The sequence below is a fragment of the Ascoidea rubescens genome (assembly GCF_001661345.1).
Source record: "Ascoidea rubescens DSM 1968 unplaced genomic scaffold ASCRUscaffold_16, whole genome shotgun sequence".
NCBI classification, from domain to species: domain Eukaryota; kingdom Fungi; phylum Ascomycota; class Saccharomycetes; order Ascoideales; family Ascoideaceae; genus Ascoidea; species Ascoidea rubescens.
Window position 1 is genome coordinate 1 of NW_017962928.1, and position 13,759 is coordinate 13,759.

At 35.6% G+C, this 13,759-nt stretch overlaps 6 protein-coding genes across 6 annotated transcripts; 2 read left to right on the forward strand and 4 right to left on the reverse strand.

The window, feature by feature from the left end:
• Positions 1–2,859, reverse strand: ASCRUDRAFT_77641 (threonyl-tRNA synthetase). The gene has a single exon (XM_020193948.1). The coding sequence runs from the start codon at positions 2,650–2,652 to the stop codon at positions 433–435; it is 2,220 nt and encodes a 739-aa protein (XP_020044931.1). The 5' UTR covers positions 2,653–2,859; the 3' UTR covers positions 1–432.
• A 503-nt stretch (positions 2,860–3,362) lies between these two features.
• ASCRUDRAFT_38908 (elongation factor 1-alpha) lies at positions 3,363–4,742 on the reverse strand (the record flags this gene model as incomplete). Its single annotated transcript, XM_020190893.1, has 1 exon — positions 3,363–4,742. One exon carries the CDS (start codon positions 4,740–4,742, stop codon positions 3,363–3,365), a length of 1,380 nt encoding a protein of 459 aa, XP_020044932.1.
• Positions 4,743–6,274: 1,532 nt separating this feature from the next.
• Positions 6,275–7,448, reverse strand: ASCRUDRAFT_9980 (L domain-like protein; the record flags this gene model as incomplete). Its single annotated transcript, XM_020195282.1, has 2 exons — positions 6,275–6,677; positions 7,429–7,448. The coding sequence occupies 2 exons, from the start codon at positions 7,446–7,448 to the stop codon at positions 6,275–6,277; spliced, it is 423 nt and encodes a 140-aa protein (XP_020044933.1).
• A 941-nt stretch (positions 7,449–8,389) lies between these two features.
• Positions 8,390–9,469, forward strand: HEM15 (ferrochelatase HEM15; the record flags this gene model as incomplete). The annotated part of the gene is made up of 1 exon (XM_020195284.1): positions 8,390–9,469. One exon carries the CDS (start codon positions 8,390–8,392, stop codon positions 9,467–9,469), a length of 1,080 nt encoding a protein of 359 aa, XP_020044934.1.
• Positions 9,470–9,795: 326 nt separating this feature from the next.
• ASCRUDRAFT_9982 (uncharacterized protein) lies at positions 9,796–11,298 on the forward strand (the record flags this gene model as incomplete). Its single annotated transcript, XM_020195286.1, has 1 exon — positions 9,796–11,298. One exon carries the CDS (start codon positions 9,796–9,798, stop codon positions 11,296–11,298), a length of 1,503 nt encoding a protein of 500 aa, XP_020044935.1.
• Positions 11,299–11,550: 252 nt separating this feature from the next.
• On the reverse strand, positions 11,551–12,624 carry ASCRUDRAFT_38846 (glycosyltransferase family 71 protein; the record flags this gene model as incomplete). The annotated part of the gene is made up of 1 exon (XM_020190889.1): positions 11,551–12,624. A coding segment is annotated over one exon (1,074 nt), but the record flags the coding sequence as incomplete, so codon positions are not given.
• Between the last annotated feature and the right edge of the window lie 1,135 nt (positions 12,625–13,759).

Below are 13,759 nucleotides of genomic sequence, written 5' to 3' on the forward strand. Positions count from 1 at the left end.
TTTACGATACAAATCTGAATGACAATGATGCAATGGTATTGTTGATCATATATATAATACTATACTAGATGACAAAATCATGATCTTAATGTCGACTGAACTATGAATTAAAAACGGAAATCACAAACAAAACAAACAACACAAACAACACAAACAACACAAACAACACAAACAATACAAACAACACAAACAATACAAACAATACAAACAACAGTTCTGTTGCAAATAATTTTGGTTATTGAATTAAATCTTGAATCGAGATTTGGTAACTGAAATTGGGAATTGAGAATTGAGAATTGATTAAACATAAAACAAGTATAAAACAAGCATATACAAATGCAAAACAAACAACACAAATCTTTAAATTCTTTAAATTCTTCAAATTCTTTAAATTAATGTCTGTTAAACTCCATACTCTATGGCTTCATCGCTTTATAATATGTTGTCATCTCTCTTGTCCTCCTTGAGCTTCACCAACTTGGGAATCACATCTGCCAACAACACCATCTCGTTCTTGGTCTGCAAATCTTGGATGTCGCGGTTTCGGATGTTCACTGACTTGGACTCCATCTCCTGCTCACCCACAATGAAGATGAAGTTGTATCGTTGCATCTGCCCAGTTCGAATCTTCTTCTGCAACGTATTGCCTGACACATCAACGTCGGCCCAGAACCCATGCTCGCTCTTCAACTGCTCTTGCACTTGCTGCGCATACTCAAAGTACTTCACTCCCACAGGAACAACCAATATCTGTCTGGGCGACAACCAGAAGGGCCACTTGCCAGCATAGTGCTCCGTCAAAATGGCTGTCATTCTCTCAATGGACCCGTAGATGGCCCTGTGAATCATAACAGGCCTGGACACCTTGTTCGAGTCCTCAGAGTTGTACTCCAACCCAAATCGGTTGGGCAACTGGAAGTCCAACTGGATAGTTGCACACTGGTGCCATCTTCGCAATGCATCTGAGATCATGATGTCGATCTTGGGCCCGTAGAATGCTCCATCTCCCTCGTTGAGTTCCCACTTACCTCCCCAGGCATCGAGTGACTCTGCCAACTTGGCCTCAGCACTGTTCCATGTTTCGATCTCACCAACATACTTCTCAGGTCTTGTCGACAACTCCATCTTGAACTCAAACCCAAAGATCCCGTACACATACTTCAAAAATTCAAAGATGTTCGATATTTCGCTGCCAATTTGCTCCTCGGTGCAGAAGATGTGGGCGTCGTCCTGCTGGAATCGTCTCACCCTCGTCAACCCACTCAATGCTCCAGAAAACTCATTTCGGTGGATCACCCCAAAATCAGCGACTCTCCAGGGAAGCTCCCGGTATGACCTCTCTCTGGACTTGAACATGATGCAGTGCCCAGGACAGTTCATGGGCTTCAATCCAAAGTGCTCCTTTTCCACATCAAACGTGAACATGTTTTCCTTGTAGTTGCCCCAGTGCCCCGAAATCTCCCACAACTTGGAGTTAAACATGTTGGGCGTGATCACTTCTTCATACCCTCTCTTCTTGTACTGCGACCTTAGCAACTCAACTAGCGAATTGTAGATTCTGGCCCCATGGGGCAACCAGAAACACGACCCAGGCGACATTTCATTGAACAAAAACAATTCCTGCTCCCGCCCAATCTTGCGGTGGTCTCGCGAAGCTGCCTCAGCAAGAAACTTCAAGTGCTCGGTCATCTGCTTTTTGTCCGGAAACGAAATACCATAGATTCTCTGCAACGAGTCGTTGTTGCTGTCTGCCAAAAAGTACGACGACGAGTTCTTCAATATCTTGAAGCTCTTCACCTTCCCGGTGTTGGTCAAATGGGGCCCCATGCACAAGTCGATCAATGGCCCACAGCGGTACACTGTGGTCGACGAGTTGTCAGCAACCTTGGTTTGGATCATGTACGTCTTGTATTTCGAGTACTCAAACATCTTCAATAGGTTTTCCTTCGACACCACCAATCGCTCGAACTTCTGTTTCTGCTTGACGGCAACCTTGGCCACATTCTCAATCGCACTGAAATTGTCTGGTGTCACACTGTCCTCCACAGCAAAGTCATAGAAAAACCCATCAGACACTGGGGGCCCATGGCATAGAAGACACCCCAAATTCAACTCGCAGCTCTCTCCTAAAATGTGTGCTGACGAGTGGTGGAACACCTTTCTCCCATCCTCACTCTCAAAGTCCAAGAACTCCACCTTACTGTCTGTCTCTAGGGGCCTTTCCAAGTCCCATAGCTCGCCATTCACCCTGGAAATGCACTGTTTCTCGCCAAACGACTTGCCAATGCCATTTGCAATCTCCAATGGCGACGTCTCCCACGAGACTCCCTCAACGGTCTTGCCGTCCTTGAGTGTGATCTGGATTGCAACCCTGGGTTTCAATGCCACTTCCTTGTCGTATTCGGCTTTCAACTGCTCAAACAACTCAATTCTTGACTTGATGAACTCTGGTTGTGGATCAAGAAACAATGGGTTTTGGTTTCCCTTTGCCTTGAGTTTTGGCTTGGACTTCGCATTAGCATTAGCATTAGCATTTCCTTTGGACTTGGCCTGTTTGGAGGCCTGTTTTTTGTCATCGACTTGGTCTTTGATCTTCACGCTTTCTAGTTTTTCAGCGACATTGTCAACCTTTGTCTCTTCAGAGGCTGTCATGGTCAGATTGATCTAATTAATGAAATAAATAAGTAAACAAGTAAATAAGTAAACAAGCAAACTAAGTAGATAAGTAATCAATTAATGTAAAAAACTATTGTTGCAACTCAAATGGTGCTGCAAGATGCTCAGAATATGAAAAGTGTCAACAGTATAGTAGTATAGTATCTCCAAATATCAATAGCAGCTCAAATCCGCCACAGATGCTATCTTATATTTCGTTCTGCTCGAGCCCAATTGGTAAGGAGATTGTTGATAAATAACAGCACGGTATCTCTGAAAAATTTTTAGAAGCGATCCATGAGTCACTATCCGTGCCGTGGCTATCCGGCGGCATCCGTTATCGTTGGCGTTTCACCAGCCTGGTTTGTGTGTGGCACGCACACGCATTAGGCCGAAATAGGCTGTTGGATGTGGTGTGTGGCGGTGCCAGTGTCATTCCAAATTAGGAAAGTTTTAATTACTACGATTGAGCAAACAGATGTTTAATCCTAAATAAACTGTTATATAGAAATGAGAATTAGTCAAGCATACAAAACAAAACAAAACAAAATAACAAAAAAAAATAACAAAATATAAAATATAAAATATAAAATATAAAATATAAAATATAAAATATAAAATATAAAATATAAAACCTAAATACCCAAATACCCAAATACCCAAATACCCAAATACCCAAATATTCAAATACTCAAATACCTATATCCTCATTTCTTCGATGTCTTGATCGCAACTTTAGTCACTTTGGCAAATGTTGGTTCGGACTTATCCACCTTTTTAATTACACCAACACCAACTGCCTGTCTCATGTCCCTGACAGCAAATCTGCCGAGTGGTGGATACTCAGCAAATGCTTCAACACACATTGGCTTGAATGGGACCATTCTGACAATAGCAGCATCGCCGGATTTGAGTGACTTTGGTTCTTCTTCCAATGTCTTGCCACTTCTTCGGTCGATCTTGGTCAACAATTCAGAGAACCTGCAAGCAATGTGAGCAGTGTGGCAATCCAACACTGGAGAATAGCCGGCAGAGATGTGTCCAGGGTGGTCCAAGATAATAATCTGAGCATCAAACGACTTGCAGCCCTTTGGTGGGTCGTTCTTAGCATCGCCACAAACGTTGCCTCGTCTGATATCTTTGACAGAAACATTCTTCACATTGAATCCAACATTGTCACCTGGAACACCTTGTGGCAAAGACTCGTGGTGCATTTCAACAGATTTGACCTCAGTGGTGACACCAACTGGAGCAAAAGTAACAACTTGGCCTGGCTTGATCACACCAGTTTCGACTCTGCCAACTGGCACAGTTCCAATACCACCGATTTTGTACACGTCTTGCAATGGCAAACGCAATGGCTTGTCAGTGGGTCTGGTTGGTGGCTCAATCGAGTCAATAGCTTCTAGTAAAGTCTTGCCGCCATAATTTCTAACTTTGGTTTCTTTGGTCCAGCCCTTGTACCATGGACAGTTGCAGGAGGGCTCAACCATGTTGTCGCCATTCCACCCAGAGATCGGAACAAAAGGCACACTCTTGGGGTTGTAGCCCACTTTCTTGATGAAACTGGACACCTCTTTTATGATCTCCAAAAATCTTTTACCATCCCATTTGACAGAGTCCATCTTGTTCACAGCAACGATTAGCTGTCTGACACCCAACGTGTATGCTAGCAACGCGTGTTCTCTGGTTTGCCCATCCTTAGAGATGCCAGCTTCAAACTCACCAACACCTCCAGCAACAATCAAAATAGCACAGTCAGCTTGAGAGGTGCCTGTGATCATGTTCTTGATGAAATCTCGGTGCCCTGGAGCATCAATAACAGTGACATAGTATTTGGGTGTCTCGAATTTCCACAAAGCAATATCAATGGTGATCCCTCTTTCTCTTTCGGCTTTTAATTTGTCCAAAACCCAGGCGTATTTAAACGAGCCCTTGCCCATCTCAGCAGCTTCTTTTTCAAACTTCTCAATAGAACGCTTGTCAATACCTCCGCATTTATAGATCAAATGGCCTGTGGTAGTTGATTTGCCAGAATCAACATGGCCGATAACAACAATACTAACATGTTGTTTTTCTTTGCCCATTATTAATTTGATAATGCAATCACAGTATTTGATATAAAAAAAAAATTCCAGGTAGAATATCAGGTAGAATATCAGGTAGTTCACCATTGTTTAAATATAAATTCTTTTACCGAAATCATTGTTGATTTCAAATCAATCAATATACAGCGTGCCACTAGTTTGAGGAATACCCGAAAACAATCTGCACCACTTAAATCAAAATAGCAAACTCTCTTGAAGCAATGAGTCAGAGCAGACAGCAGAAATTGCTGATTTGAAATCACGATAAATTTGGAATCAGCTGTGCATTGTTGAGTAAGTAAACTGAAGGTGTATTATTCCACACCAGGAAGTATAATTCAATGCGAGCACAAATACGCAATGCTCTGCAAATCACTCATGTTGGATATATTTCAACATCAAGCAACACACTCACTTCGATCAATGCACCAAATTTTATTGCAAAGTACTGGTAAGTTGGAAGCGTAGACACAGAAATACTTTGTTTATTTAGTCTGCTTAGTCTGCTTAGTCTGCTTAGTCTGCTTAGTCTGCTTTCCTGCTAATATCACCTCACGAATCAAGCACCATATCTACTTACAACACACACTTTTCAAACCATTACAGTCCTCAAAGTGCAACTCACCAAACAAAAATCTCCACAAGAACCACACCAGCCTTCTGTCATTAAAACCACAATAGCTTACATTCCCTTCAATCCACTGCATTCAATACAATCAACAATACGATACTTCTATTATAACCATTGATACCGTCAACAGTAAAAAACCTCATTCATTCACTCATGATAATTATTCTGACAATATGAAACCTTCTGCTGTGTTTTATGATAAATCTTTGCCTGAAAAACCTCATACATGTGCTGATTCCAATTTCTTTGGGGAGATTGATTTATTGGTAGTTGCTGGAACTTCCTAGGTCTTTTATTCCTTTGCAAATTTACCTTAGGAATTTAGTGAATCCTGTCAAAGAGTCCAAAATTCATTCTCAAAATTTTTAGGAATTGTTTTGTATTATTTAAATTTCTTTTCATTTGGTGTGCTGTTTTAGATTTCCATTTTTCTTCTTTTATTGTTATTCCTTGTTTTTGCACTGATTTATATTTGAAATATATAAAATGTAATTCAAGTTATAAAAATTATTTCCTTTCCCAGATTTGATTCTGAAAAGTATTGTTTTGATTTTCTTGTTTTCTGATGGTCATTTATATCTCTTCAATAATAATAATACAAATAAATTGAATTGAATTGAATTAATTAAATTAAATTAAATTACATCGTTCGATAATTAGTGTTTTCTTATTTATCATCAAAGATATTCAACTATTTCTTTCTTGAACCACACATACATTTTCAACCAAAACAACATAAATTTTATTTTTTCTGTCCTTTTACTATTTTTCATTATCAAAATGACTTAAATAAATACAAATTGTTTTAGTGCTTTAAACAATTCTTCTTCCTCCCAATTAGAAATCTCATTACCATGCAAATTAATCATCTTTATATTTCCTATTTCTGTCATATTTTTGATTATAGAAATTTGGTTCCCAGAAAGTTCAATTCAGGTGAATTAACAACTTTTGACAAATTCTCAATTTTATAGATCAAATTGTCAGCAAGATTCAAGTTATTTAATGCAATTAAATTTGACAACCCATCAATTTCTCCGATACAATTATCACTAAAGTCAAGTCTTGTGAGGTTGACTAACTTATCCAAATTTTCGATAATTTGGATCTTACTTTTTGATAAATCCAAGCTGGTTAAATTAACAAATTGGTCCAAATTTTCAATTTTATCAATTCCGTTGCATGATAAGTTCAAGATGGCTAGATTAACCAATTTTTGCACATTTCCAATCTTTGTTATTCCTGTTTTAATTAATAACAAAATTTGTAAATTGGACAACTTGTCTAAATTTTGAAAGAAATACCTTAAATTTTTGCAGCGATTTAATAATCAAAACTTGAATAGATAAAAGTCATCAAAATGAATCTTTAAACAAGATTGATAATTACAAGGAGACAGATGAATCAATGTTGAATTTCGGAATAGTACTTTTGATGCACAAAACTTAACTGAAGCATTATCTGATAAAGTGAATAACCATACTTTATCCATTGGTAACCAAAAGAATATCATATTCATCAACTTAATCAGCATTATGTGATAAAAGTGTTTGCATGATAGTATCAGTTCTTGGACGTTCATTTTGTAAAGCAAATTAATGATTTCCTTAATTAGACGAGGAATATAAGAGGTATGGATAATCTAGAGATGAATAAGAGATGAATAAGAGATGAATAAGAGATGAATAGGATATGGATAGGGTATGAATAAAAAAAGAATGGCCATTGCATTTAAACAGCAACTTGTGCCATTAATCAAAGACATTACTAAAGACAAACTAGTAGAAATAATTTTTTATTCAACTCAGATATCTTTTCTGGGAACTAAAACAGTCATATATGTCACTATATATTAAAATTCTCTTTTGCATGGAACCCCAGTATGCTGATTTTGATTTTCTTATATTAATGTATGATTATCTTATTTATTGTCGATAAGCTATTAAATAATGTACATTTACATATCTTGAATGCTTGATTTAATTGACCATTTAACCAAAAAGTCTATTCTATCACGATATTTTTTTTCATTTTAAAAATTCAAAAGGTTTAAACTCCAAAATATTTGAAGCCATGGTTGGAAAACATCAAAGCACGAGACGTGGTTGTCAGTATTGAATATTACTCTTGTGCTTTCTATTCGAAGATTTACAAAAACCAGGTTGACTATCAGTATTAATTTGTTTCCTTTTGCTGTTATCTATAAGTGTCATATGGAAAAATGAAAATTTATTAATATTGTGCCTGATGTTTTTTTTGTTTTTGGATGATCATGTCAAATAAATTTTGAGTTTAGAACAATCACATTCTATTGTATTTTCAAATGCCTTAGAGGATTATATGCCAAGTTCATGAAACAATTGATGCAAACCTTTAAAATTATCTGGAATAAAAAAGCGTCAATAAATGGAATATTCTTGAAATATTTGAAATAGTAACATATAACCACTGTTTTTGTTAGTCATTACTAAAAAAACAATTCATAATGCACCACACTTATTTACGTTCTGCTCCCATATACACCGAAGTGACAAAATAACCACACTAATCACACAAATCATACCTATTGCTTCTGCTCAATTTCAACACTTTCTCAACACTTTCTCAACACTTTCATCCAACTCCATCTCAGCAGTTTCACAAATCTAAAACTAAGCAGCAATTACGCCACTGGAAGCAATCTCGGAAGTCAAACAGACCCCCGTTCCAGACCCCTATTTGAGTGCGTCCAAGGGGGTGTAGCTAACCAGACCTCTGGTGGCATCTCGGCGCTATAAAAAAAGAGAGAAAGAGCTGAGATGAGAAGAGAAGAGAAGGCAAAAGAGTTTTGGTGGGAAAATAGGCTGTTGACAACCAGATAATCGAGAATATGTATTCCCTAGTGCTTCGTTTGAAGGTTGGAGCCACCACTTGTTTCAAGGGCTCCAGTTTGGTATCAAGTTGCAGAGCTTTTTCGTCCAGTTCCAGCAGGTCCACCGAGAGCGATGGGTCTGGCACAGGCATTGTGTTTATGAACATGGGTGGGCCTACAGAGAGCAAAGACACTCCTGAGTTTTTGACGAGGTTGTTTGCTGACGACGACATCATCAAGTTGGGTCCCTTCCAGCCCTGGGTTGCAAAATTCATTGTCAAGAGAAGAGCTCCCAAAATCATCGAACACTACAATGAGATTGGTGGTGGTTCCCCAATTCTTAAATGGTCGTCTTACCAGAATGAGCAGTTATGCAAAATACTAGACCAGACAAATCCTCAGTCTGCTCCTCACAAACCGTATGTGGCCTTCAGATATGCCAATCCGTTGTTTGAAGAAACCATTCCACAAATGATTAAGGATGGTGTTAAAAAGGCTGTAGCATTTTCTCAGTACCCTCAGTTTAGTTACGCCACCACTGGATCAAGCATCAATGATTTATATAGACAATCCAAAAAATACGATCCTTCAGAATCCATTTCCTGGTCCATTATTGACAGATGGCCCGACCATCCTTTGCTATCAAAGACCTTTGCAAATCACATCACTGATAAGCTAACTGAATTTGAAAATGAAGGTGTTGATACAAAAAACGTTGCAATTATCTTTTCTGCCCACTCATTGCCCCTTTACACTGTAAATAAAGGCGACTCCTACCCAGCTGAAGTTGCTGCTACTGTTTATAGTGTTATGAAACAATTGAACTTTAGCAACCCATACAGATTAACATGGCAGTCCAAAGTTGGTCCTGTTCCTTGGTTGGCTCCAAAGACTGACAAAATCGTCAACCAGCTACATAAGATTTACGATGGTGTTATAATCGTTCCAATTGCCTTCACTTCTGACCACATTGAAACGCTACACGAATTGGATATTGAGTTGAAAGAAGAATTGAAATATCCAGACAAAGTGAAGAGAGCTGAGTCTCTCAATGGAGACCCTCTATTCATTGAGTGTCTTGCTGATATAACCAAGACACACTTGGATGGGTTGAACAACAGCACTGGTTCCAACAACAACCTCAAGAGATACTCTAACCAGTTAGAATTGGACTATCATTTCTTCCAGTCTGACTCCAAAAACATTTTCAACCATGTTTCTGAGCTCTTTAAGCCCTTCAAGTAATCACCACTTAAATGCTACTTTATAGATCCAGCTCCTTTGTGCTTTTCCGCTGTTTTTTCTCTTTCCCTATATATATCTCGTTATCCTTGTAAATTTCAGTTAGTATCTCTCAAATCAATTGAGTGCTATAAATACACAATAACTGTAAAACAAACCACCCTTCCCCTTTTTTTGCCACTTGGTTTAATTTGCTTTTATAATCTCTGTGGATTGTCACTCCTAGTTCATATATCCTTTATATACAGTACAATCAATTGATTAAAACCCTTCATTGTCGATCAATCGTCAATAAATTATCTACTCTGTTGTCAATCAATACATCTACTATGGATGAATCATTGTATCAAGTCGACAATCAAGTCGACAATCCAGTCAACAATCCAGTTGATGATCAAATCAATGAATCTCAAAATGAAAGCCTCAAGAAAACTGAAATCAAACAAGAAAACTACTTGGGTTTATATTTTAATTCAATTCTAAATCAAATCTACGCTGTTTATACTCCAGAACAAATTCAAGCATCATTATACTTTGTTTTTTTTAGTTTAGCCTTCTTCTTCTTAAATTTATATCTTTTTGTTAAAGAAACTCTTGGTATCTTCATCGAATCCTTTTCACATTATCTAGTTGCTACTTTCAATGCCTTGAATATTTCTTTAGGTTTTCCATCGCCTTTTAAAGTTTCAAGTTTATTGTCAATCCCAAAAATCTTGAGTTTCCTCAACCCTTCAAATATCTCTTCTAATTTCTCAAAGAATTCTTTAAATCCCTTTTTAACCAATTTATATTCTCTTCATTCGAATTTGGTCGAAGCAATAACCTCTCAATTTTTGGCCACCATTGTTCCATTGAACTACATTTCGGTTCAAAAGGCCTTACTACCAACCTCTGATAATTCCCTTCCAGACCATATTTCCATTATCTTATCAAAAAACAAACGAGTCGCTTCTCCCCCTGATAATATTCAAGATCCTGAAATGAATTCAAGTGGAAATTGGACTATCCCTGAAACTCCAGAAAATTTGAAGGCTGTTTATTCAAATTATAACCATTTTGTAGCTGAATCGGAATTCAAAGCTTCGGAAAAAATCAGAATCCTAACTGAAACTGCAACAATAGCATCTTGGTGTTCTGCTTTAAAAATAAAAACGCTATCAATTTATGAGCAATCTGGTGACGCTTGGGAAAACGTTGATCATGTTTCTAATGTAATTGCCGCCGATTTAAAAGCTTTATATGGTAAATCAAAGCACCCCTCTGTTAAAATCGTTAATTTCAATTCTGGAGAAACGTATTTTATTCTTCCTGACGCTGGTGTAACTCCTGCTCCAACTGCAAATTATAATCGCTCAACAACTAAAAACGAAAATGAAAACAAAAATGGAAAGGAAAATGGAAAGGAAAATAAAAATGAAAATGAAAATGAAAATGAAAATGAGAAAGAGAAAGAGAACGAAAAATCAAATTCTCCACAAATTTCCATTTCTGATTTAATTTTCACTGAATTAACTTTAATTTTGTTATCGAAAAAAGATGGAATGGAACACTTTGCTACCTTCACAAGAAGTTTAATTAACCAAAACATATCTTCTGAAGCAAAAGTCGATCAATTAATTAACTCTGAAATCAATCGTTATAGAAATATTAAACCTGATATTATTCTTAAACCAAATCCCAACAGACGTAATTTTCCAAATTCTTTATTAAACTTCCCATTAATTACCGATGATACAAAAACTCTTTTTTATGCAAGAAATGAAAATTTAACTTTTAACTTTTTCATCAGAGGCATTAGATATTATTTAAAAGCTAATAATGATCAAGAATAAAATATCATAAATTATTCTTTGCTATTTTTTACTATTTTTTACTATTTTTTACTATTTTTTACTATTTTTTACTATTCTTTACTATTTTTTATTATTCTTATTAATCTTTTTTCAGATTGTATAAAATTTTATTATTTTATATATCTATCTATAAATGGTATTTCTTTATATAATTGCACTACATATACTATCTAAGTCACTTTTACATTCTCATATCTTCATTTGCTACTATTTATAATTTTTTCTTTTTTCTCATATATCAGGTATTGAATTATGATAATAAACCCAAATATCTCCATAAAAATTGTATAATAGCTTGTCTGTTTCCTTAATATACACAATTTTTCCCTTTTCTTCAGAATTCTTTTCATCGCCATTAATTAGATCATAAGCGCACCAAAGATAACTTTTACATCTTTTAGTTTTTATCCAGTTAGTGCTTGGCTCATAATGATCTTGTGTATTTATATGAACTTCATCGTTAATACCTCTTGCTGGAATTAAGAATGCGTCAATTCTTAATGGGTCAGTATAATATTTAATTAAAGTAAAAGGATCATCTTTTTGAATATCGGGGTTATTGTCAAGCAAGCCGGATTCTAATTCATACTGAAAATCAACTTCCCAAGTATTCCAATTTTTGCAGTTTAGAAATCCTGAATTGAACCACAATAAAGTAGCATTATCGTCAGATATATGACCTGGATGAGTTGAACATAATTCATTTGCTTTTATTTTTGAAAACTCATTTGTTGTTGGAGATAATTTACCAATAGAGACTGCATAATTTTTATTAAATTGGAATTGGTCGTTACCAACAATCAATTGGCTTAACCAGTATAATTCCTTTTCACCATGAATGTTGGCAGTAATTGGTCTCCAGAATTGTAAAACTAATGATAATAAAATTCCATTGAAATATTTATATTTGTCAAGCACTACTATCCCACTTTCCATGTTGTGATTAAAACTCGGATTACCTAAGATTCTTGAAAAATTACAATTAATTTGATTGAAATCAAAAAAATGAGTATCATTATAATTTGGAAATAAATTTAAAAAAAATTTTTTAGTATTGATTGGAAATTTATGATTTAACTCACGATCTCTAAAAAAATACGATTTGGAGGATTTATATTGATTTGATTCAAAAAATAGATCAGGGTTAATTAAAGGAATTGTGTCGGTATCTATTAATATAACTTCTTTAAAAGAGGAAAAAAATAAAGCCAATAATTTATTTGAAAAAGACTCGAAATAATCTAAAAACTGTTTTTGAATTGAAACTGAAATATCAACAAAATGAATTACTTGTTTTGGAAATTTATGAATTGGAATTCTATCATAGTCTTTATAATTTAATTTATCAAAGATGATATTTTGAATTTTCTTAAATGATCTGTTTATTTGAGGGTTATCAACTGGAATGAGATTATTGGATTGAGCAATTTTTTTCAATTCTAATTGATTGAATAAAGAAAAATCGTTCTTATGAATAACTTGAATTGGCAATTGATTTCCCAATAATCGTAGCAATGCAATTAAACCAGCCAATTGAGGAAGATGAGAATCCTTGGCAGATATTACTATTCCTCTTTTTGCATAAGAATTTTTATAGTTTCTTAGATAGCATAGATTTTTATTTGAATTGGAAATGGAATTTTGAGGGTTTTTTGAGTTGATTTGATTATAATTGAAAAAGATTTCATTATTTTCATCACCGAAATCTGGAACAGCATTGTATTTCAAAAAAGGGAATAATAAATTTTCTGCATTTGAAAAACACAAAGTATCTAAAGTTGAATCGATTTTTTTTTGGTCTAAAAAACATTTATTGAATATTTTGTAATGACTGATTGAATATTTGATTTGGTCTTCAAAAATTTTGTTAATGTTTCTTTTATGTTGCAAAGTTTTATTAAATTGATCGATTTCAATTTGAGATATAGTTTCACCGGTTGTCTCAATAATCTTTGAGAATTCATTTGAAAACAATTGTGAATAATTCTGCTTGAAAATACTGGTGAAATAAAACTCATCTTCAAAAGTGTCAAACTTCCACTTGGATTCTGGTAGTAAATATTTGAAATAATGATAGCATTTATCGGGTAATTGAGAATTCAAAAACTGGTTCTGGTCCAATTGGTGTATTAGATTATAGGGATTTAAAGAAAGCGATGATTTGAAATCAATCTCATCTCTATGCTTTTGGTATATCTTTGCCCAATCTACATCAGGGAGAGGTTTCTCGTAAGCAAAAGTGTCATCAGCATTATTAACATCAGGATTCGCTTCCTCGTTGTAAGTACCTTCTTCATCGTTGTAAGTACCTTCTTCATCGTCGTAAGCAGAGTCGTCTTCGGTGTCCTGATTAAAAACAGACAGCAGCCACACAGCAACAGCCACAAAAAGACAAACACCCCAACACACCCTCAACCATCTGCGATGTACCACTCTGATT

Coding starts and splice junctions, on each gene's coding strand:
- ASCRUDRAFT_77641 (XM_020193948.1), bottom strand. CDS start 2,652: ATGACAGCCTCTGAAGAGACAAAGGTTGACAATGTCGCTGAAAAACTA.